The sequence below is a fragment of the Manacus candei genome, unplaced genomic scaffold, assembly GCF_025592945.1.
Source record: "Manacus candei isolate 608988 ecotype Guabito, Panama unplaced genomic scaffold, ASM2559294v1 h1tg000002l, whole genome shotgun sequence".
Lineage (NCBI taxonomy): Eukaryota > Metazoa > Chordata > Aves > Passeriformes > Pipridae > Manacus > Manacus candei.
In genome coordinates, this window is record NW_026138050.1 from 1,518,917 (window position 1) to 1,543,640 (window position 24,724).

At 53.3% G+C, this 24,724-nt stretch overlaps 1 protein-coding gene across 1 annotated transcript in view; it reads left to right on the forward strand.

Moving 5' to 3' along the window:
• Positions 1–9,524, forward strand: part of HS3ST6 (heparan sulfate-glucosamine 3-sulfotransferase 6) — a 30,937-nt gene extending 21,413 nt beyond the window's left edge. Inside the window, exon 2 of the mRNA XM_051778899.1 lies at positions 8,495–9,524. Within this exon, the coding sequence (XP_051634859.1) occupies positions 8,495–9,110 (616 nt within the window). The 3' untranslated portion in view covers positions 9,111–9,524. The remainder of the gene's footprint in view (positions 1–8,494) is intronic.
• Positions 9,525–24,724: the final 15,200 nt, after the last annotated feature.

The following is a 24,724-nucleotide window of genomic DNA, read 5'->3' on the forward strand; positions in this document are numbered from 1 at the left end:
TGGAATGGTAGTGACAGCACAAGGGGAATGGCTTCCCACTGCCAGGGGGCAGGGTCAGATGGGATATTGGGAAGAAATTCTTCCCTGGGAGGGTGGGCAGGCCCTGGCACAGGCTGCCCAGAGAAGCTGTGGCTGCCCCTGGATCCCTGGAAGTGTCCAAGGCCAGGTTGGACGGGGCTTGGAGCAACCTGGGATAATGGAAGGTGTCCCTGCCCATGGCAGGGGGTGGCACTGGGTGAGTTTTAAAGGCCCTTCCTTTTCCTTTTGCTCAATCAAGCATCAGGAAGTGGAAGAATTTTCATTTCTTCTGCCCATGTAACTTTGAAGCTGCAAAAAAAAAGTGATTTTTGTGACCTTTTTATGCCCTTCCTGTGCTTTCCTCCATCTAGGTGGGAAACAGGGAACAACCAGCCCATTGCTGCAGGGAATAATTTAGTGAAAACCAATATGTGTGGGGTTTTATTTGTAATTGAAAACAAAGACTTTAGACATACTTAAGAGTGGTCTCAGGGATTTTTTTTTTCTATGTTTATTTAACAGCAAAAGATTTTGCATCTGAACAGCTTGCTTGGAGCATTGAGACTGGGGACAACTGGTCCATAAAAAAATAGCTGGAATTGTCTTAAGTGTGCGTTCATCGTGTCACACCCATCAGGTCAGGGTTGTGGGGTCCCCTCCCCTCCCCAGCCTGAGCTGCACAGCCCCTAAGAGCAATTTTTCCTTATTTATTGGAGCGCCAAAGGATCCCAGTTACCAGGGGGATAAAATCTATCCCCCGTGTGTGGGTGCGGGAGAGGGTGATTTGTGTTTGCCCGCGCTCAGACAGCAGGTCAGGTCAGAAAGCACAAGATGCCTGGGGAGGGCAGAGCGTTGTTTAAAGGCTGCTGGTGCTGAAAGGTGCAATAATCCGCCGGATTACTTTCCGGGGGAGCTGCAGGAAAATTTACTGCCTTGGAAAGGGATTATCACAGCGCCGCTGCCAGCCGATTCCTTCCCTTTCTTTTCCTAAGAGGAAGGAAGCTTTTCATTGAATTCCTGCTGCTCGCGCCCGCCAGCGCCGCTCCCCCCCTCAACCACCACACTTCCCACAGCTTGGAAGGGGAGAAAATAATCGGGACGATGGCAGGTTTTATCCTTATCTCCCCTCTCAGGTGTGAGAGGGAAATTCCAGGCTGTGTTTGAGTCCTGCTGGTGTGAGGTCACAGGTGACCCTTCCCGGCTCCGAGCCTGGGGGTGCTGAGCTGGGGAGGGGGTCGGGAGGAAGGATGATCAGGAGAAGGGATGGGGTCCAGGAGTGTTTCTCCAAGCCCCAGCTGCAGGAACAGGCTTTGCATCGATGCCACAGGGGCCAAGAGGACTCCAGCCCTGAGCACCCCTTCCTGTGAGTGGGGACCGACTCGAGTGCCTGCATCCCCCATCCCAGGCAGAGCCGAGCTGTTCCCTGTCAGAGAACGGAGCTGGAGCAGCTTCCCAGGCCGGAACCCAGGGCCACTCCTGCACCGAGTTCACAAGTCCTTCAACAGTTCCACCCCCCCGGGGCCGGGGCTTGGCGGGGGGGCCGGTTTTGTTTGATTTCCTTCCCCTGGAAGGCAGGAGGGCGGGGGCCGGGGCAGCAAACCCCTTTAATTGTGTGCAATGAAGGCTGACAGTGCCGAGGTGCAGCCTTTAAAAGGGGTACTGAACCTTTAATTCCTGAATAAATCATCTCCAGTCTGTTGCTCCTTCATCTGCAAGCTGTTTGAGCGCGGCTACACAGGCACTGCTGGGAAGGGTCATTTGGAGATCAGAGCCCTCGATTGACCCGGGTCACAGGCAAGACACCTGCCACAGGCTGTCCCCTCGCCCCCAGGACGGGAATCAAAGGGACACTGGGGAGCCAGCCGAGAGAAGAGGATTTCTAATTGCTGCCATGCAGCCCTGCTTCATTCCAGGGGGGTGGAGAGGCCGTGTGTGCCCACGGCATCCCTGCCCTTGCTGTGCACCAGCCCAGTCCAGCGTCCCACCAGAGCTGGGCACGTGCCAGCCCCTGCTTCCTGAAGGGCTTTTGGGGATTCAGTGCCCCACCATGCTTGGGCAGCCCCCATTTTCTGAAGGGTTTTTGGGGGTTCGTGGAGCTGTTCTGTTCCCCACCTGTTTCAAGCCAAGCAGTGGGTTCAGCTGGTTTGTTGCTGATGGTTATTCAGTCCGTGCTTGTTGCAAGGGAGATGCTGCTCAACATGGGGGGTGGGTTTGCTTCAGATCCCCCTTCAGCCACTGAGGCAGCACCATCCTGCTGTGGTTCCATCTCTGGGTGAGCTCCAGGGTAGGAAATGCTTCCATGGACTGTGGGGTCCCTGTGCTCATTTCTGTAGCTGTGGGTGGGGACTCCATCAGGGAGCAGGAGTCCCAGGGCTTTGGTCCAGGGTCACCCCTTTTGGCACAAGCACGGGGGGATCCAAGTGGTGCAGACTGTGAGGGATACCCAGCAGTCAGTGGGGAGTTCAGCTGCTCAGATTTTGGGGGTGACCCCATATCAGCTCCATGTTGGAGAGGAGTGAGGAGGGACCCCATGTCTCGACCCCCATGGATGCTGAGGCCAAACAGCTGTAGCTCCAGAGCAGGGAAGGCGCTGTGTCCTTGTTAAGGCTGATTCCTGCTCTCCATAATCACTGGCTGTGATGTGCATTCACCAGAGCCTTTGGAACAACCATGCAAGGAAAAAACCTTCAGGGCCTGGAGCTGCCCCTAATTGCAGCCTCTGGCCATACACGTGGGCAGGATGGGGATGGAAGTGCCGGGTGTGTGGGAGCTGGGGTTGGTGTGGGGACTGTGGGACTGGGGGGGCACAGCCATTTTTGTCCCTTCCTGCCAGGGAATTGGGGTACACAGAAGTCTGGGGGACTCTGTAGGTGGGCGAAGCAGATGTGTTTTCCCCCATGGCCCCGGTCCTTGTGGGGGTTCATAGCTGGGTGTCGGGTGACCGGTGAAAGCAGCCACTCCATTAGAAATGCAAATGTTGGCTCCAGCTTCTCCCCTTTCCTTCACTCCTCATCTCCCAGATCTTGATGCTACATCAAAACCAAAACTCCCCAGCTCCTGGCCCTTCCCAGAGCCCCCAACACCCCCCACTGCTGCTCCCCTCCAGCCCAGCTGGGGAGGGAACCCCTCGGGAAGGGTTTGTGGGGGCTTGGACCCTGTGGGGCACAGCCCTGGCAGGCAGCAGCACCCAGTCCATCGCATTTTCCTCCTCCTCTGCGCCTCTTTATCTGCCTGAACCCCAGCCCAGGGACCCTGTCCCCGCGGTCTGGTGGTGGGAGAGCTCTGGGGTCCTCTGGAGAGCCCCCCCAGTCGTGGTCCTGGGCTATGGCTTAATGGGGACAGGGGCTTCTGGGGGGCAGGAGGAGGCTCTGGGGGCTGCCCAGGGATGCTCCAGCTGGGAGCAGGACCCGGCAAACCTCCTCGGTGTTTCATGTATCAAACTGTAATTAGGAGCAAAGGGCAGGGGGGTGCAAAGGAGCATTAATAAATTATCTTCCTTGTTGTTAATTGACGTGTCTCAGTCAGCCCGTGGTGGAGCCCAGGGCTTGGCTCCCCTTCCAGGCGCATCACGGGCTTGTTACTGCCGTCATTAGCATATTCAGGTTTCCCTGCTTAAAGCCAATTAGCTCCCGGCCAGGCCTGATTGGGAAGCCGCGGCCTCATTTGCACATTTTTGAATTGGTGAAAGAATCAAAAAATAATGGAGGCGGCTCGGGGATGGGGAACGCCGGGGGGGCTCTGCGGGCTGGGGGGCACTGGCAGGACCCGCTGCCCCTTCGGAGGAGAGGGGGAATATCACAGTAATGAGGAGGAAAAAGGAACATGGGCTAATTGCTCCCGGGTGGCTTGGTGAGTGCATCCTTCCCAGCTCAGCCTTCCCAGTTCAGTCCTCCCAGTACATCCTTCCCAGTTCAGCCTTCCCACTGCATCCTTCCCAGTTCAGCCTTCCCACTGCATCCTTCCCAGTTCAGCCTTCCCAGTTCAGCCTTCCCAGTGCATCCTTCCCAGTTCAGCCTTCCCACTGCATCCTTCCCAGTTCAGCCTTCCCACTGCATCCTTCCCAGTTCAGCCTTCCCACTGCATCCTTCCCAGTGCATCCTTCCTAGTTCAGCCTCCCCAGTGCATCCTTCCCAGTTCAGCCTTCCAAGCTCAGCCCTCCAAGCTCTGCAGAGGTTCAACAGATGCCCCGGAGCATCCTCTGGGAAGAGAAGGTCATGGAGTGGCCCGGGATGGGGGTAAGCAAAGCTGCCCACACGTAGCCCCACTATGTTTGGGGAATGGGGGATCTGGGATGTCCCCCAGCAGCCGGGAGCAGGGATCTGGGGCTGGATGTGTCCCTCCCGACATCCGATCCCCCTCCCTGCTCTCTCACACCTTTCTTCCCAGCAAAGGTGCTGCAATTGGAGCTGCCTGGAAGGAAGAGGCCGATATCTCCGAGTTTCCATAACTGGTTCCAGTTTAACAACTTCATAGCTGCCGTGGGGCCACAAAGGCAGCCTTGTCCCTGGGGCTGAGATAAGCCTGGGGGTGATTCATATGCAGATCCGGGTGGTACCGGGTGTCTGCTGGGAGAGGATAAATCTGTCCCGAGCCTTGTCCCCCCTCTCCCGGTTCCAAACTGTTTTACATTTACACAAAAACGGTTCTGTCCCCCACAGAGCCCCTGTCACCCTGCCTGGGAGGGAGGGGGTCCTCTGGAAGCGTGGGGTGTCCCCTGCCCGGGGGTTTTGTCCCCCACGTCGTCCCATGGCCCATCTTAGTGCCTTGAAAGAGTCACTTTCTTTGCCCTGCAGAAAGCTCTCAACCATGTCCCACCCGGGAGAAATCCCCTCCTTTCACTCCTTTTGTCTGGGCTTTTTGGTCAATGCTCATTTTTCTTAAAATAATAATAGAGAAGAGGGTTTTTTTGCCCCTTTATCTCTTTTTGGTGGTAATATAGAACCTGTAAGCCCTGAGCCCGTAGTACCCATCCCCCTGATGTGATGGCCCCCATCACCCCTGGGGTTGAGCTGGGGTTTGGGGTTTCCCATTGTGCTCCCAGCACAGGCTGGACCTGTATCCCTGCTAAGGTTCTGCCTGGCCTTTCAGTGGGGATGAATTGTAGGCAGGGCCTGTCCTGCTCTCCTGGTTTTGGCTGGGATAGAGTTAATTTTCTTCATGAAGCTGCCCTGGGTGATAACTCAGGGATGCTTTGGGCTGCAGAGGTATTTATCAGTGAGGTTGAGCTGCTGAGGGTGCATCCCTTGGGCTCTCAGCTCTGTGCTGGGGGGAGTTCTCCTTCCTCTGCAACAAAATCATCCCAGAGTTGAGGAATCACAAACCAATTAACTCTGGAAAGTTATGTCGGCCCGGTTTTTGAAGTCTGCTTTGATTCCCTGCCTGCCACGGCTGTTAATCAGTATTTAATGCATTTCTGCATTTTTATCATCATTTTATCTGCTGTAACTTCCTGCATGTTACCTCAGCAGAGGAAACATTTCACGTGTTGAATATCTCCGTGTAGGAAATCCCATCTCTGATGCCTCTCAAATGCCAGTCGTTTTATTAATTAAAAATCACAATTTATCAGCTTAATAGAAAGGTTAAAAGGGTTGTATCCCTCCTCCTGGGCACAGTCTCCTCTTGAAATCCCAACTCCTTCCAAGGCTGCCTGGGGCTCCCCCACTGCAGTGTCACGTACCTGTAGGCACTGCCTGGTGTTCTCTTAAGGTCAGTAAGAATTAACTGCAAATTTAATTAAAGTTTCCAATGTTTGCATTAAAGTGGGGCATAACAAAGCCCGCTCTGCTCTTTGCCAGTTTAAGCCAGATCTGGAGGGAGAGCGGGGTTATCAATAATTAACTGGGGTAATTTAGGGGAAAGTATTAGGGAGTTAATGATAATGTGAAATTGCGTAATTATCGCCCAAGTAGCTGGGGGTGATTGAGCTGCTCAGGAAGAGGAGGTGCTGCACAATTAAATGCTTGGAGGCCCCTGTTCCCGACAGGATCCTGGGATGTTGGGACCCAGCTGTCCCTGCTGGGGGGCAGTTTGGGGGTGAAGGTCTCTGCACCCCAGCACAGGCACAGGGGCCACAGCTCTGGGGGTGCCTGTGCAAACAGAGCTGCCCTGATGTGGGTTTTTATTAAATATTCTCTGTTAATTACATGGTGATTAAGCCTTGGATGGTGTGGTTGGTGTTAATTAAGGTAGGTGCAGCTCCCGGGAGCTGAGGAGCCCTGGGTCAGCAGGATGGGGGCAGGGAAGGTGCTGGTACTGCTGGGTGTGGGTGAGTGGGATCCTGGGGGGCTCTGGGCGTCCCTCTGCCCCACAGGCCCCTTAGGGATGGCCTTGGCACTGTGGGATCAGCTTGACCCTTGTTGTCCCTCTGCAAGAAGGAAGAGGGGGGTAAGAGAGGCTTTCCAGCTGTGGCTGCCCCATCCCTGGAAGTGTCCAAGGCCAGGTTGGACAGGGCTTGGAGCAACCTGGGCTAGTGGGAGGTGGAGGGTTTGGAGCACAGGCTGAGGAAAGCGCTGCTGTGGCTTAGTGTGGACTCTCCAGGATGTCATCCTGAGTGTTTGCTGCTGATAATAAACATTTTATTGCCCACTGAGGAGAGGGACTGGTTTAGGTCCTAAGCCCATGTTTGCTGAGAGGGTTTGGGGTGGATGAGCAGGAGGAAGGAGCTGTTGTGCTGTGCAGAAATCCCAGTGGCCTCCGGGGAAGCGCTGCAGAGATGCCTCAGCAAGTTGCCGGGAGAAGCTGCAGGAAGCAGCTTGGAAAACCCTGTGGCACTTTCTGAATGTGACTGAGGATGCTTGGCTGGCAGGGGAGCCAGGCAGCAGGGAGGAGGTGTGCTCCCAGGCAGGGTGGAGCTGTGCTCCCAGTGGGTCCAGGGCTGTGCCGTTGGTTTTTCCTTGGTTATGGGCACAGCAGGGAGGGGACAGGTGTGGGTGTGAGGGTCTGATCCTGGTTTGGGAAGGTGCTTCCCAGCAGGAACTCTGTCAGTCAGCCTCTCTGGTAAGTGCTGCTATTTGGGGTGATGGGGAAAAGCTGCTGGAAATGACGGGGACTCACGGCTGCCCCAGGATTTAGGGACCTCTGGAAGGGCATCCCACTGGTGCTAAGGGAGTGCTGCCAGGAGAGGACACCGGGAACAAGAAATGGCTCTAAAAACTGGCACTGTGCAAAAATTTACAAAATAAAAGGGGGTGGAAAGCCACAAGTGGCTTTTGCCTCTTGTCTGGGGGAGGGAGCTGTGCGGGGCCCAGCATCACTCACAAGTGCTTTTAATCAAGTGTTCTTTCCTGAGTCCAGGGGAAAAAATCCCAGAAACCTCAAGCTTTTCCCATTACATAAGGAACAGATGCTGCTGGGCAGAGCCCTGACTTCCCCCCAGCACAGCCTTGGCTGCAGCGTGGCCTGTCCCTGTCCCCAACTGCTGTGGGGACCCAGCTCCCTGCTGGGCACAGCCCTCCGAGCAGTGGGATGGGGATCCCAGGGAAGCTGTGCCTGCCCCATCCCTGCAAGTGTCCAAGCCAGGTTGGATGGGGCTTGGAGCAACCTGGGCTAGTGGAAGGTGTCCCTGCCCATGGCAGGGGGTGGCACTGGATGGTCTTTAAGGTCCCTCCCCAAAGCATTCCAGAATTCTGTGATTTTTCTTGGAAGTGGAAGAGGGGGATGTGAAGAGCTCTGGGGCAGGTGCCTGTGCTGGTGGCAGGGAGGACCCGTTCTGTCACACAGGGTGACATGGCTGGGTAATTTCTCTGGTAATTAATGCCTCATTAAAGTGCACGAGGGAACAATCAGGGTAGTGAATTTCCCCCAGCACAATGGCTGGGCCCTCCGAGATTTCCTGCCTTTCTTTTTAGAAGGAAACTGTATTTTTCTGGCCTTAACTGCTCGCTGGCTGGGGGCAGAGGAGGAGGGAGCCCTGGGGGCATCTCCATCCCCAGCTACTGCTTGGGCATCACCCCGTGATGGGATTTTGTTCTTTCCAGTCCCATGTGGTGGGTCAGCATCTCCAGGACATGAAATTTGCCTGGAGGCTGGGGAGGAAAACCAGTCCCGGCCCAAAACGTGTGTAGCGGGTCCTGGAGTGTCCTGGGAAGGGATTTTTGGATTGGGAAGGGGGTTGTGGGGAACCTCCAAGGGGGACCAACAGCCTGGATGTGCTGCTGGTGGGGCAGAGTGACAGGGAGTCCCTTCCCAGGGACAGACTCCGGAGGGGACAAAGGGGACACTGAGACGAGGTGAGCAGAATGGAGAGACCAGGACATGGGGACTCCTGGGAAGGAGTTTGAAGATGAGGAGGTGACCAGTGGGGTGTGACAAGGTGGTGTCCCTGGCTGGCAGGACAGAGGAAGGAGAGAGGGGGTTGTTGTTGGGAGGCCCCTGAGCATTTCTGGGCAGGTTTTGGGGCTTGTTCCTGCTCATCGTGGCATCAGGTCGGAGCAGCTGTGCTTTGAGCCCTGACCGTGCCCCTCTGTCTCCCCAGGAGCCTGATGCCAAGGACTCTGGAGGGGCAGATCACCATGGAGAAGACCCCCAGCTACTTTGTCACCAAGGAGGCCCCTCGGCGCATCTACAACATGTCCCGGGACACGAAGCTGATCGTGGTGGTGCGGAACCCGGTCACCAGGGCCATCTCGGACTACACACAGACCCTCTCCAAAAACCCCTCCATCCCCTCCTTCCAGGCCCTGGCCTTCAAAAACACCAGCACGGGACTGATTGACACGAGCTGGAGTGCGGTGAGGATCGGGATCTACGCCAAGCACCTGGACAACTGGCTGCAGTACTTCCCCCTCTCCAAATTCCTCTTCGTCAGCGGGGAGAGGCTCGTCAGCGACCCGGCGGGGGAGATGGGCCGTGTCCAGGACTTCCTGGGCCTGCAGAGGGTGGTGACGGACAAACATTTCTACTTCAATGAGACCAAGGGCTTCCCCTGCCTGAAGAAGCCCGAGGGCAGCAAACCCCGCTGCCTGGGCAAGTCCAAGGGGCGGCCCCACCCCAGGATCGACCCGCAGGTGGTGCAGCGCCTGCGCGAGTTCTACAGACCCTTCAACATGAAGTTCTACCAGATGACAGGGCAGGACTTTGGGTGGGACTGAGCCACCCCCGGGGCACTCCACCACGCTGGGATCTGCTCTGCTCAGCACTGTTTGGAGCCAGGACTGCAATCCAGGGATGCTCCGGGCTGCCGGGGTCCAGGGATGCTCGTGGTCATTGTGGTCCAGGGATGCTCGTGGTCACTGTGGTCCAGGGATGCTCGTGGCTGCCACAATCCAGGAATGCTCATGGTCGTTGCCCAGGGATGCTCGTGGTCATCGTGGTCCAGGGATGCTCGTGGCCGCCCCACCAGCAACCTCCTCCCTTCGTTCTAATTTATATCGGACCTTTTCTGGCAAGAAATGGACTTTTCTGGAGTAGAGAGAAATATTTAAGAAATAAAACCACAGATGGCCCCTCTCCCCGCCCTGACCAGATTAAATATTCTTCCATATAAATCTTGCTGATCTGTATTGACCGGGACTGTCCGGGTGGCGAGGGGGACGTGTGGGTGTGTGGATGGGGCTCCGTGTGTGTGTGGGGGGGTGGATGGTGGATCCACCATCCATAATAAAACCTTTGGAAACCAGCTGGACTCTGGGGTGGGCGACCAGTGGGTTTTTGCTAAAGCAAATTCCAGTGCTGACACAGGCACTGAGGGCCCAGGGGTGGTGGGTGAGGCCCTCGAGCAGCAGCCCCTGAGCACGGGAGGTGTTTTGCAGATGGAATATGGTCTGTAGGAACTGCCTAGTTAAGAAAACAATTAACAGCAGTAATTTTGAATAAATGCCTGGTCGGGGTTAGGGAGAGGGAGTTGTGTATCACATCCTTTCCTATGTCCCTTGAGTAACCCAGCTGAGAGAGCAGAGCATTTCTGACCCTTAGGATGAAAATTCCTGCCTCCCCCTAATTCCCAAGCAGAGCAGACAAAATCCCCAAACTCTGCCCTGTCAGCTCAATAATCTCAATAGATTTCTAAATCTGCAGCCATCGAGGGTCATCACAGGAGGCTGCAGAAATTAGTTGAATCTGTACTAACTAGTTTTCCCTTAATTAAAGATGGGGAAAACATTTAATTAACCTCTAATATCTTATTAGTGACTTGTATTTGTCTCTTTAATGAGCTAATTATGTGTTTTGAAGGGCCCTCAGGCCCTGCATTGTTTGCAAATATGCTTTGGCTGTGGCTCCTTCCATTGTGCAGCATCCCAAAGCTGCCCATCCTGCCAAGGTGCCTCCCCTCCTGGCTGCTGCTGCCCGGGGTGATGGAGGCGGCAGGTCCCGTTTCTCCTGGGATGCACAACCACCCCCAGCCCCTTTCTTCCCACCTCCAGGGTGGAGTTACACCCACACATAGTGCTCTATTCCCCACAGCTCCCATTTCCCAGCTGGCACCTCCGTTGTGCCCGTGGAGGTGACGGTGTTTTCTGTCCCAATGCTCCGGGCTGGAGCTGAGGTTGAACACGTTCCTGTTCAGCCCCAGGATGAGCGACACGTGCAGGGATGGGCTTAATGGAATGTCAGAGTTAAATGCAAACAGTGGCCTGTTTGTGGGGAACGGGGCATGGTGGTGACAATCCCTAAAGGTGTCAGGGGCACCAGGGACCAATGCAGATGTCACCAGTGTTGTGCCAGAGCCTGGGGGGGCTTTATGACCGGTGTAAACTGGGATATCGTCAGAGAGCAGCGGGAAGAGATGAAACCAGGACTGTTTTTGTGCTGGTTGAAGGCCCAGAGCCCTCTGAGCGATGCTGGGGTGGGCTCGGCACCCGTGGCCAGCGCAGGGACCCCTGGCCGTGTCCCCCCAGGACGGCGGTGGCCCGGCCCCCGCCCCGCCGGGGTGGGATGTCGGAGCGGCTGGAGCCCCTTGTCAGCCGCGCTGGCAGCTCCCCGTGATGGACTGCGCTCTGCTTGTTTAGGTTTTGTTTCCAGCCACGACATTCGACCAAATTATTCTCCGCCAAGGGCTTTAAAGTTTCCCAAGTGCCTGTGAAAGCCTGGAAACGCTGATAGTGATCCTATTTCTCAGCTCAGTGACTGCATTCAGCCCCAGCCATATTGATATGCAAAACGTTAAGGGTCCCGGCTCGAAAGATGGTTTCTGTCTGCCCTGTGAAAGGGAGCCATACTTTTTTAAAGCCCGGCCCTTTCTAAAGCTGCACAATACCATATAGACTATGCCATTTAAAGCATCTGAAGCGACCCAAAATGTATTGAAAGCTTGCTTTGCAGACTCATTAAGACTACTCAATAGGTTCTGGCAAATACCGTGCCAGGGCTGACCGCACGGATTAAGACTTTTGAAGTGTTACACAAACCCCCTGCTTAAACTAATTGCTGCCCCGCAGCTCATGAGGTCAAGTATTTTTATTCATTGCCTCCGAGAGGAGCCACTTATGGGTCTGTCCAGGTGAAGTCTGCACTTCATTAGATCAAGACAATAAAAGCAGCTTTGGCAGGAAGGGGATGAAATCTCCCGGCTCCGAAGAGCCAAGCACAGGCTTGTGTCCACCTCAGGCTTGTGTCCACCTCAGGTTTGTGTCCACCTCAGGCTTGTGTCCACCTCAGTTTTGGGGCGTTTCTGTTGCTTTCAAGAACTCCAGCAGAGCAATGTGTGTCCGAAGTGGTTCAGTGCAGGCTGGTCACAACACCCATGTCCCACTCATGCTGTCCTTGGTGTGGGTCCACCCAGTGTCACGGGGGCTTCAAGGAGTCAGTGTTCTCCACTGGGATGCTTCATTCCCCAGGGTCACAGAATTCTGGAATGGTTTGGGTCAGAAGGGAACTTAAAGGTCATCCCATTCAACCCCCTGGATCTTCCTGCTCTAAACCTCTGGAAATAAAGTTGTAACAAGGTGATGCTGAGCTGTGCTGTTTCCTGGGGCAGAAGAGAGTCTGGGCAGTGATGTCCCCACATCTGCTTGCTCAGGGGTTGATGGCAAGACCCCCTGTGCTCATGGAGCTGGAAAAATGCCTCTGGAGCACCAGGTTAAATGGGGGAAATGTCAGAGCAAGAGGGTGATGGAGATCCAGCTTTGCAGCCAAGTGTGAAATGAAGCTTTCATCCCAGTCTCAGTTAACCAAAGTTTCCATTTCTAACCCCATTTTTGTTTTGAAAATCCAGCTATCCAAAGTGTTGTGGTTCCTGTGCTCTGGGCCTCCCCCTCCATTCCAACTGCTCCATAAGCCAGGAAGACCAGGGCTGAAAGAGCTTTCCAAAATTTTTATTTACTCCTTTTTCTTTCATACTGAATTTAGGAGGACAGAAGGGAAAGAACAAAAATAGGCAGGAAAAAAAAAAAGCTCCACAAGGAAGAAGTTAAAACTTCCCTGCTTTTGCGTGGGTCTGGAGATGAGGAGCAGCAGGGCTGATTTGTAATTACACATTTCATCTCGATGTGCTCTGGGAATGTTTATAACCTGCAACAGGGAAAGCCATGCTCTTCCCTCAAAGTGCCCATCTGTCCCCATTCCCTGTTCCCTGTATGGCTGCATCCATCCCACCCCACAGTCCCCAGGTGAGGCTCGTGCTGCCGGGGCCATGGGGCACCTGGGGGCTATAAAAGCTGGGAGGGAGGTAAATCCTGGGGGGATTGTGAAGCTCTGGAGGATGCAGAGGTTGTCCTGGCTCGGGGAGCAGGAGCTGGCACTGTCTGGTAAGGGGGGGGGCACTGCCAGGGGTGTGGGGCATCCTTCCTGCTGTTTTTGGGGGCTGCAGGGCCAGTGTGGTGTTTGGGATGGAGCAGTGTGGTTGTGCTCAGCCGTCATGAGAGAATGCCAAATTTTTTCTTTGATTAGAAACAGTAATATGTTGCCTTGTTTAACTAATTTATATTGTTAGGAAGAATAAATTGATACCTTTCTGGCCACACTCCCCTGGCAGGAGATGAGCTCCAGGCTCTAATCTTGTAGCCTCCATTGGTGTGGGGTAGAGGGAGATGTGTGGGATGGGGTAGTGCTGCTGCTGCTCCTTTTCCAGGGGCCATGGACACACGGAGCAGGCAGGAGGAGGAAGGTGGCTGGAGCCTTTGGGGCTGGTGAGTGGTGGGGCACTGAGGGATACCACAGCTCATGACATGAGGGACAGTGTTAGAGGGGAGAAATAGTGCTGGAGGGGCTGATCCAGCCTCGTTTCTCCCAGTTTCCCGTGGCTGGTGAGTGCTGGTGCAGATGATTAAACTGATGCTCCCATTGCCAGGCTGGCACAGCTGTGCCAGCTCTGCCCCACCACTGCCATCCATGCAGGCAGCTACTGCTCCAGCTATGCCTGAAGGGCAACAGGGGAGGAGTTTTCCCCTTTTTTCCCCTTTTGCTGTGAGTTCAAACTTCCATGTGATGGCAGGGGCTCATTGCTGGAGGACACCCCCCAGCACACTGCCAGCGGGAAAGAAAGTGCGAGGGATGGAGGGCAGGAAACTGGGAAAGGCTTCTGGTGGGGATGGGAAAGGGGCTTGTGCAACAGCCAGCCTTTAATTAAGGGTCTTTAAAGAGCTTTCCCAGCTGGTTAACATTGCCTTGCCATATTGGAGTGGTTTAGAAGCAATGTTCTTCAGGAATGACTCCCTTCCTGCCAACCCTGTGTGCGGGTGACGGGTTCCCCACCCCTCCTGGAAAACGGGGCAGAGAAAAGTGGGGTGGAGGGCACAGGGAGCCCTCTGCCCTCCTTTCTCTGGTTTGGTTGCGACACCCAAATATCTTTAAAGCAGCACCCAGAGCAGCTGGTGGGGAAATGCACTGGTGGCATCACTGGGTGCTGGAGGGGACAGTGTGGTCTCACACCCAAATGCTGGATTGGGAGTGCCTGCTCCAGCCCTGGAGGGATACTGGGGCCTGGAACCACCCCTGGGGCTGTGGCTGGGTCATGGGGAGGTCTGGAGACAAATACAGGAGGTGGAAGCTCCCAAAGTACAGCAGCTCCTGCCTGGCAGCCATGGGACCCTGGGGCAGAGGTGATGGAGGTGCCGTGGGGCACCCAGGTATCCATTGGAGCTGATGGACCTGCCCCGTTTCTCCTACTGCAATAAACCTGCAGGAATGAGCTCCAGAGTGACAGCATTTCCCACCTGCCAGATGGGGACAGACTCTGCTGTGCACATAAACCTGCACAGAGCTGTTTATGCTGAAACTACTTGTCCCATCTGTTTAAGCTTTATCTGCTCACCCCAAATCCTCCTGGAACCTTTTCTTCCTCCATCCCATGCAACACTGTCAGAATTGCCCTGTACAAAATCCCCCTTGGAGGTAAGAGCAGAGCTGCCCATGGCTGTGGGAGTGGGATGGGAGCTGTGGGGTCCTGTGGGGATTTATTGATGCTTGAGATCTCCTGACAAGCTTCATTTGCACAAGAGAAGGTGATGCAAACCTGGCTGAGAGTGTTTTGCTCCAAGGGAAAATTCCTTTTTTTCCCAGAAAAGCATCCCCTGACCAGCAGAGCAGATATCAGTGCAGTCTGTTCTCCTGGTCCCTTCAGAATTGGGGCTGAGTGATGCACCACTGAGCACCATCCTCCTCCTCTTCCTCTGTGTGCCCTGGCCTCGCCACAGTGCTCCCAGCTTGAGGCTGCTCACTGTCAGCTCCAGTGACATGGTCGGTGTTGGGGCTCCCTCTGCTCCTACAGTGCTCTTTTATCTCTGGAAAAAATCATAATAAAAGCCAAAAGGCAACTTTAATAGTGGAATATTAGAGAGGGCTGGGAGAGAAAGGTTCCTGCCTGTGGCCATGGCACAGCTGGGGGCCCAAGCATAGATCCACAGCTGCCACTCAGGGGTAAATTGGGGGGAAAAAAAACCCCTAAACTCTGTTTTCTGGGCTTGGCTGAAGGGTGCTGATGTGCTCAGGCAGGGGAGGACAGGCTCACCCCAAGGCTGGCACGGCAGAGATTCCTGTTACCTTTAGGACAGGCAATTAAACCTGTCTGAGTAATAACCTGGGGTTAATTAGACCTGTCTGAGTAAAGCCCAGTGGTGAACCTGGCTGTGCAGGATGGGATCCTGGTGCAGCCTGCCCAGGGACCAGCACCCTTTGGCGTGTGGGATGGGGCACAACCAGGCACAAAATGCTGAAGGCACAGGCTGAAGCGCTGCCTGGAACCGGCAGAAAACGTTCCAAGTCCGGAGAGGCTTCGCAATAATTTCCACATTCCGTAGTTTTTCTCAAGAGGGGAAGAGAGGCAAGCCTGGAATAATTACCCATACAAGCAGTCATTGAAATGTTCTTTGCTGCGAGTACTGATCACTTACTGTATTTAACAAGACAATTTTGGCTCTTGGAGCATAAAAGCAAGCAGTGATTAAAGCTCTTGTTTTCAGGGTCCATGAGCCAAAACACAAAAGTCTGTTGCTAGATCCAAGTCTGGACTTGGCAACCAGCTCCTACATGGGGAGCGAGCCAAGGTGAAGTGGCTCCGCTCGGTGTCTGTGGGGTTTGGGGTGCTTTGGAGCACGGGGGGTGCTGATGCCCCCACTCTGCTTGTTCCAGGTGCAGGGGGGCATCTCCAGCAGTGGCAACTTGTGCCTCCAGCCCTGGAAGTGAGTTGGGGTGTTCTGCAGGAGGTGGAAGGTGTGGCAGCTCCTTGGTGGTGGGAAGGAGCAGGTGCTGAGCTGGAGGACAGTGTGGGAGATGGGGTGTCTGCTGCCTTCTCTCCTTGTGCCTGTGGAGCGAGAGGATATTTGGGGGACCCTGGGAAGGCAAAAGGCCTCAGTGTGTGCAGGCAGTGGTGCAAATCTGGGGCTTGGTTGGAGGCAGAGCTATCTGGCACCTTCTGCTGCCTGGATTTGGGGATCCCAGGTTGGGAATTCTGGGTTTCCAGGGTGTCTGACTCTAAATTGAAGGAGCTGTCCCCTGGTGAGAGGCCACTGGGATATCATGATTGCCCAAGGGTAAAACTGAGCAGGGCTGCTGAAAGCACCCTTTGTGCTTGGCTGGCACCACCCTGCTTGGAAACCCTGCCCTGAGCTGATCTGGGCTCAGCAGGGCTGGGGCTGAGCTGGGCTCAGTAGGGCTCCCAGTATCACTGAGGGTGTTACAGCAGCACTCCCATCACTGCTGTTGTGCCTCAGTGGGTGTCCCTGATTGCAGAGCTTCTCCCAGACTGGTTTCATGGCAGAGATGTTTGATGTGAGGTTATCCTCTCTAGGAAGTGGTATTTTGGCAGCAAAGCTAAGAGGAGTTGCCTGTGAGTTCCCCTTGGGACAGTCTTATAGGTACTGTGTGGTGCTGAGGTCTCTCCTAAAACCAGGCACAGCATCCTGCAGGGATGGGCAGCCCTGGGAACCCCAGAGGAGGGTCTGTGTTTTACTCTGAGGCTCCTCAGGCTGCCGTGTCAGTGGTGCAGTCTCTTGGTGTGCATGTCCCATGGTGGAGTCAGACTGTTGATGTCCCACCCTGGCTCTGCCCTGGGCTGCTGGGAGAGCTGTGTTGGTGGGATGAGCTCTGCCCGCCGTGGACAGGCAGCTCCCGCAATGCTGGTGGCAGAGGGCACAGATTTGAGCAGAGATTGGCTTCTTGCTGACATAAATCAACGTTGTTTGGTTCAGCACAGCTGTGTGGTTGAGATCAGGTCAAGATCTGCTTCAGATCTTCCTATTCTGCTTGTTAAGCTCCCGTCCTTGAGGACGGTGTGGGTTCAACCCGAGCAAAGATAAATGAGTCCCAGTGTAGCAACACTAAATCTATCCAGCCTTGTGCTTGGCTTTCCCAGGTCTCTCTCTATTTGCTGCAGGACAAGGAGGGCTTCCAGGGAATTACCAGTTCTGTATGGACAGCATCATGTAGAACCCCCTGTGTCCTTTTCCCTGGAAAAAATGCAAGAATTCAGGCATTCCGCAGACATTACCGATGCTAATTGAGAAACTGCTTAGATAGGGCTGTTAGTATTGCTGCCACCTCCTCAGCCATGGTCAAATCAAACCAGAAAAGGTCCCTGCAGAAAGCTTTTATTCCAAGTAGTGGCTCTTTGGCTGTCCTGGAGTGTGGTGCTGTGGGGATCTGGTTCCCAGTGTGGCTGTGTCTCTTGGGTGCCTCTGCTCCAGCTTGGATGCAGTCGAGCAGTTGCTTTTTGGTGGTCACTGCCCTTCAGGCATGAACTGGGAGCATCCCAAGGTGGGCACAGGGCTGCAAACCATGTCCCTAGGGATGTCCCTGCAGCACTGGCCATCCTGGCTGGGAACCTTGTGCCAGCTCAGGCCACAGCTGCCACCAGGACCCACCGGGGAGCTGTACTGGCTCTCTTGGCTTCATTTCAGATGGAAAAGAGCATTTCAGGAGTGACTCTGTCAGCCCTGCGCAGCCCTGGCAGCCCTGGGGGGGCCCTGGCAGATGGGCAGCCTTCGTCCAGGTCCCCTGCTCTCTCGGGTGAGTTGTGCTTGCTGGAATTATTTACTGCGCTGATCGATAAGCACCATGGGCAGGGGGCTGTATTTCATGAACACAACACCACACACGTGCCTACTGCTGTATTTCAAAAGCATAAATAACCCTGGGACACGAGCAGAAATTAAAACCAAACAGATGTAAATTTACACCCAGGATTTTTCAACTCGGCGAGGAAGCAAACAAGGCTCCTGGGCTGTGCCCCTCACTGAATCGAGCCCTGCCCCTGCCTCTCCCAGCGTGTGGGTTTGCCTGCCCGTGGCTCTGGCTCTGCTCCTGCCTCCAGCTGAGGTGCTATGGGCTGTGTCCCACCAGCACAGGCAAGCCACCTGCTTTCCCCCTGTCCCCTCACACGTGGGGACACAGTCCCAGGCTGGCACGAGCAGCTCAAGAGCCCCCCTTGGCACATCCTGCCTGGCATCGGCCGGTCCCGGCGGTGCCGCTCTGGGGTTTATTTTCCTAGTGAGCAAATCATCCAGCAGCGTGTGCTGCACTCTCCAGGTTGTTTGTTTTCCTTCAAAATGCAATATAGACCTAATGATATGAAAACAAACTCTCGTAAGAGCAGGGCTGTTCAGCACAGGCAGCGAGGGCTCTGTCCCTTCCCCCTGGCAGTGTTGAAGTGTTTCCCCCACCGCTGACGCAGCCGTTCCTCATAAATCAGAGGAGGTAGGAGCACATTTGCTCCCCCGGCTTTGAAGAGGCGTCAGATCTCCGAACAGAGGCTTCTTGCTGGGTGATCCTCCGGGGCTGGTTCTCATTTCCTTGTAGGAGGTGGGTCTGGAGCCCATTTTGCGCATTTGGGAAGGCTTGCAGGGGGAAGGGGGAGGAAAATGAATGACTTTGCTTCGTTTGAAAAAAAAAAAAAAAAAAAAGGAAAAAAAGCCTTGACACCACGAGCACTGTGCACCATTAACATCCCACTGACACAATTACTTACCAGGAAGATGCAGCTATTGATTTGGCAGGAAGTGCACGTGCCATGGCAGGGCTGAGGCTGCAGGAGGCTGAAGGGCTCCATAAGCCTGAACTGGGCTCCCTGCAAACCTGGGCTGAGTCTGGTCCTGCCAGGGTTAAGCCCACATCACTTCAGGTGCTGCTGTGGCTTTCACCCCTCTGGTGTCACTGCTGGCATTGCCACATGCCCAGGCCCTGCAAGGAGGGTGATGGCACTGAGGGCTCTGCTGGAGATGGTGGGAACAGCTGGTGGTGGTGAGGTGTGGGATGGCCACACTCCCCATCAACTCCTGCCTGTCCTTGGGCAGATCTTCTAAGTGCTCTGCTTGGCCTTTGGGGACCTTTGCAAAGTGTCAGCTCTGTCACTAATTGCGTGTGGGACCCCTTGGAAGAGGGGGTGGTGATGGATGGAGAGAATGTGAGATGTCTGTGGGTCCCTGGGTGGGCAGTTGCTCCCTCTGCTGCAGGATCCCTGTGGTGCTGAGGGGCTCAGGCAGGGTCTCTGGAGGGTCCTTGTGGTTGGCATAGCTGGCACTGGGGCTGGCAGGGGTCCTGCACAGTGTCTCTGCTGTAGCAAGGGTTTGCTTGCTGTGGTTGCTGCTGTCAGCCCTTGGGAAGAGCCTCTGGGTGCACCCACCCTTTGGTGGCACCAGTCCCAGGTGTGTGGGGATGAATGGTGGCACTGGGAAGGGCAGCCCTTGTGACTGAGGGATTGAATCTTCCCTTGTGCATTTTGATGGAAGAAAAACTACTGAGGTGAGGCATCAAGAGCTCTGAGAAGGGAGGTTTCCTGGTCAGCTCTGCCCAATTTTGACTGTCTCGAAGAGAGGCTGTTAATGCACAACAGCTGCACAGTGGCACAAGGCATCCATTGCTGTCCTAGCCATGCTTATACCCTTCCTAAATCTGTCCTGTGTCTGCATTATCTGGGAAGGGTTCAGGGATGTGTCCCTGCACAAGCTTAAACTCTGTGCTAGGGCCAGGTTGCCTGAAGAGGAGCGTAAGAGGCTTTTCCTGCTACTCCATTGCCTCTGTGGCAGCCTTGGGATGTGCCAGTGCTCTGAGGAGCTGGACACTAAGGCTGGACACCCTTTAGGAGACACCTTCACCTGGGAATGGCTTGGGTGCTGCCTTGGGGGAGCTTTGCTGCCGCAGCCACGACCACCCTGGTCATACAGGCAGCAAGAAACTCCCGGGAAGAATTTTCAGGAATTCATCTGGCAGTTTTTTCAAGGTAATTGCAGCCCGAAGGTTGAGCTGGAACATTTCTGCTGCGCGGGGCCGTTTCCACCGCGGAGCTGGCAGCGGGAGAGCTGCTGAGTGAGGAGCCGGCGCTGCCATATGGAGCTGTGCTCTGGCTGCTCGCTCACGAAAACTCCTCCGGGGCCAGGGCTTGGCAGCCCCTCTGCAGAGCCCGCGACTGTGAATAAATGTTAGTCAGCGACGGGGCTCGGTGCTACAGGATCCGGCCCGCACTCCCAGAGCGCTGCACTTGGCCTGGGTTCAGCACAGCCCTGCACATGTGCTCAGGGAGAAGCACACGAGCTGTCCCGGTGACTCCCGGGGAGAAATTCTGTGCTTACCCACCCTCTTTGCCCGAGCTGCGCTTTCATCTGACTTGACTTTTGCCTCAAGTTTCCCTTTTGGCTTTCCCTCTGTGCTCCTTCCACGTCTCCACTGAGTCTGGCTGAGATGGGAGCCTTCAAAAGGGGACCTGGGGATTTGCTGGAGAAGGTGGCAATGGGGAGATTGAAACAGGCTGGCAGGGCTCTGTCTTATTTCTAGTGTTAAGAGCAGGGAAGGGGAAGGAACAAACTCACAGAAATTGGAAGACTTTATCATTTTAAGAGTGATAAAGCTAAAAATCTCAATCAAATACTGTTTTGTGTTATGCATAAATACTCTGTGGGAATTTATAGTGAGATCCTCCAGAGTCTGAGTGTGGAAGATGCAATGAGGAAAGTGTGAGGTGCAGGTAACAAAGTCACCCTGTTGCTATTAGCTGGGAGACAGTTTGGAAGGGAATCAGTCTTGGAGGCTGGAAGTCACAAACCCATCACTTGTATCCCAGCCCAGTTCCCTGCTGCCTCTTTGAAACCATGGATTTGTGGCTGCCCCGTCCCTGGAAGTGTCCAAGGCCAGATTTGATGGATAGAAAGTTGGTCTAGGATTGGTCTAGTAGAAGGTTTCCCTGGGAGGTTTGTAAATAGATGATCTTTAAGATCCCTTCCAACCCAAACCATTCCATGATTTATCCACAAGATATGGGATCCTGAGCTGGAGGGGTTTCCCTCTGCTCCTGCCCTCAATGGAACCCTTAATGGAACTGTCCTGGCTGCAGCAGAGCTCCAGCAGGGGCACATTTGGCCTCCAGCACATGCAAATGCCCATTTCCCCTTCATTCCATGACTGGGTAGTTCAGTGCACGAGTGAGCCCCGTGGATCAGGACAGTAATCAAATGGACAAGCTCCAGAAAGGAAATACTAATGTGGAGCAAGACAAGAACAAATTCCAAAAAAATAGAAGAAACCCTTGTTAGACACGAAGCACGTTGCCAAGCCCGTGGGTCTGGATGTAGTTAGAGGTGTAGAGTGTGCAGAGGTCTGTAATATTTTATTCCAGGGATATGTATTTCTGGGACAAGTTGTTAGATAGACCTCTAGTGTTCATTTTCTTAAGGGAAAGTGTCGTGATCCAGTCCCGTTTCGCTCGGGTCTCGTACCTTTGCACTTTGAACAGGCTTTGGGGGGAGGTTTTGTTTTTCTAAGGGATAAGAACTCCAAATGTCAGTGTGGGTCTGCAGCGTTCCCTAACGAGCTGCCTGACAGGCGGGCTCTGGGAATGTTGACATGTGGTTTCCTCGGAAGGGCTGGATGTGGGCCTGGCTCTGGGAGCAGCGGGAGCCTCGCCACCGCCACGCCAGGGCCAAACACTCAGCACGAGATCAGAGGTGTGTTTGTGCTGGGAAGTTTGGCTTGGACGGGCTCTTTGGACTCCACTGGTGCTCAGTTCACTGGATTCTGCAGTGGAGGAATAATTGTATTCACTCTAAGATCCCAGTTTTCTTTTGCAGCCACCCCCATGTGTCTTTAGGAATTATATCCCAAGTTTTCCTCCTTATGAACTGCTCACGCAGGGGTCGAGTTTTAGACGTGGTTGGAAACTGGAGCAACTGAAGGCTGGAAGGGTTTTTCCCAACTTTGTCACTGGAAGACACTTATCCTGTGTGTCCTGGTTGGTGCTGCTCAGTATCATGTGTCCCAGACTGAAATCCAGATATAATTTGGGTTTGGTTTCATTGACTTGAAAAGCTGGAAACGTCTGAATGACAGCCAACAATGCTAAATATCTTCTTTTTTCCCCCTTCAAAGCATTATTCCTCAGTGTCAGGGAGCTGTCGCTAAAACTATTTTTAATTGTTGCATGTTTTAATTCATGATGTTTTGTTGGAAAATATTCATCACTTGTTTGCTCAGAGAGGGTGGAGGAAATTCTGGTCTTAGGGAAAGTGATGAAAATCCAAGTCATTTCACTGATGTCACTTAAATTACTTGGAAATTATGTGCAGGAAAAGTTATTCTCTGTAGCCTGAAGGCTCCAAAAAGAAGCACTTTCTATCTCTGTAGTTTCAGGCGAGTTAAACAGCAGATTTAAAATCTTGGGAAATCAAAGCGTGAGCTGCAAAAAAGCAAGAGAATTGAAGAAAAAAACCTTGTGTCAGTGTTTTCAAGCAGTGAGTTCTCCTATATGGGCACCTTATTCTGAATTTTTGCTATGAAAATTACACAGGAGGGTTAGTTCTGGGATATGTTTATTTACTAATTTTTCACTGCTAATTATTATCTGCTTAGTGACGATCCAAAAGATTTTAGATTTCAGTTTTGGTGATTATTTCTTGAAGCAATTCTGCAATGACCACCTGAGGGGACCTGATTTTGGTGTAGGGGCTCCTGTTCCTCCCTGGGTTGTGGGGAAGGCCAGGTCTGGTTTTTGGAATTCCACCTGAATTCACCAGAGAGAACAGGGAGATTTTGTTGTCTTGAGAGCAGCTGTTGTTTCCAAAATGTTGTCCTTCCTGGGCAGCTGGAAAGAGCAGGGCTGACACGGTCCACAGAGATTTACATCTTTAAAAAAGCCTTTTTTTTTTTTTTTTTTTTCTTTTCCAGCAGTGGGGCTTTTCTTGTGCAGAGAGAGCCCTTGGCACGTGGTCCTGTTGGCTCACACACGTGTTTGGGGTCTGAGCTCTCTGTGGGCTCATGTGGATACACCAACCTCAGGTCTTGGCACCTCCCCTGGCCCAGAGCAGGCAGAATTAGCCCAGATGGGGTGGGAACCAGCCACGGTTCACCTTAATTTTAAACTAAGGCTCTGGCTTGTGTTTTCCCATGCTGCAGGAGGTCATGGAGCTGCTTGGAGTGAGGAAATCCCACTGGAACAGCACTGGGATGAATCCAGTGCTGGGACCAGGATGGGGGGAAGTGAGAGCTGAACAAACACTCACTGAGGTGACAGGGAGAAATGTAGATTCAATGTCCCTGACCACACTGAGCACCTGTTGGCTGCATCAGCACCTGCACTGCTGCTCCTGAGGATGTCCATCATTACTCCATCAGCGCTCCCAAGGCTCAGCCAGTTCAGGTATCAGCCAAAGCCACTGAACACTGAATACCTTCAACAATTTACTGCTTTTAATGCATTCAGTCAAGCCAATTACATAAAATTATGGGTCTGCCCTTTCCATTTTACCAATTCTCTGGGTCCTAAGAACATATAAATATTCAATGAGCCCTCTCAGTAAACGCTGCGGGCAGCAGAAAACTTGCAGAGCAAATATTTTTATATTGCTCTGGTTTTGAAGATCCTTTAGAAAATGATTTCTGAAATGTCTCTGCTAGCACTGGATGCTCTTTCCCTGAATGCAAACCCTGATGGTCACATAACAAATTGCTAAAGTGAATTACAAAATGGCATTTGACCATGCCAATGAGTGTAATTTAAATAAATCTATTCATGAAGGCCTAATTAGCAGGGACTGGGCAATTTGCAGCAGTGGATGGGAAGTCTCTGCCAATCACAGATTGAATCCAACAGAGTGCTAAGTGCTGCTGAAGTGCTGGAGAGTTAAAATCACTCGGAGCTTTCAGGGATCAAGCACTAGATCAGAAAAACATTGAATTTATACTGTTGCTCTCCCACGGGGGACGGTGCTTGAGAGGGGAGCAGGTCTTGTGTGGTACATGGACCTCAGGAAACTGCTTGTGGCCTTTCTCTTGCCTCTGTTTTTCCAGTTGTCAAAGGGAGATAACGATGCTGATTTCTTTGAGAGATCACTTTGAGGTCATTTGAGGAGGAAAACTTGAGTAAAGCTGAGTACAAATTGAGTAACATTTGTTTTTGCAGGCGCTCTTCAGTGTTTGTGCTAAAAGTTCCGAACAGGGAGAATCAGTTGACACTGTAAATCAGTGGGATAAAGTCAGGTTACACATTTATTTGTTGTGAGCACCAAAAAAAAGATGTTATTTTTTTACAGTAACCCAAAGGAGTCCAAATCCCTGACCATCCCCCGAAGTGCCATGTGTGAATGGCAGAATTCACAGTGACACCTGAGACAGGTACGTCCATCAAATGAGTTCTTGGCTCAGTGTCTGCAAGTTAGAAATGGAGCATCTGATCACATCTCGGAGGGAAAGAGCTCTGGTCTCACATCCACTGCCTTTGTGCATCCTGTCACGATGGCCCTGATAACGTCTCCCCAGCAGGAGCTATCATGGGAAAGGAAAGAGCAGCTTTTTCTTCAAAATGTACATTGAAAATAGGAGTGGAGCTAACCCACAAAGCAAACCCCCTCGATCATTAGCCGTCTAGTGAGGCCGTGGGGACACACAACAGGATTCTTGTTCTGGTGGCTTTGAAATGGAACAAAGCCCATGGACACGGCGGCGTCGGGTTTCACCTGCCCTTTGTGCCTGTGGGAGAAAAGCAGCTCAACCTGGACAAAACCTAATGGAAGTGCTGACCATGGTGGCAGCGCAAGAGCCCAGCTCGGTTCTGCAAGGCCTCGCTGGAGCAGGTGCTTATGTCCCACCAAAACCTTGCTGAGATGCTGGACAAGCTCAAAACCTCCAAGTCCACGGGCTGTGATCCTGATTTATCACCTTCTGCAGCAGTGGACACCCTACAGGTCTCATTTCAGGTTTGTTTTCCTGGTTTACTGTGCAGTCGTGGCTGGAAGAACAAGACTTGTACCTTTGCCAGCATTTTCCAGCCAGTGCACACATTCTCCTTCCCACTGGACTAGGAGCACATCACCGTGGTCATTATATTCTGCTTGTCCATTGGACTGAGATA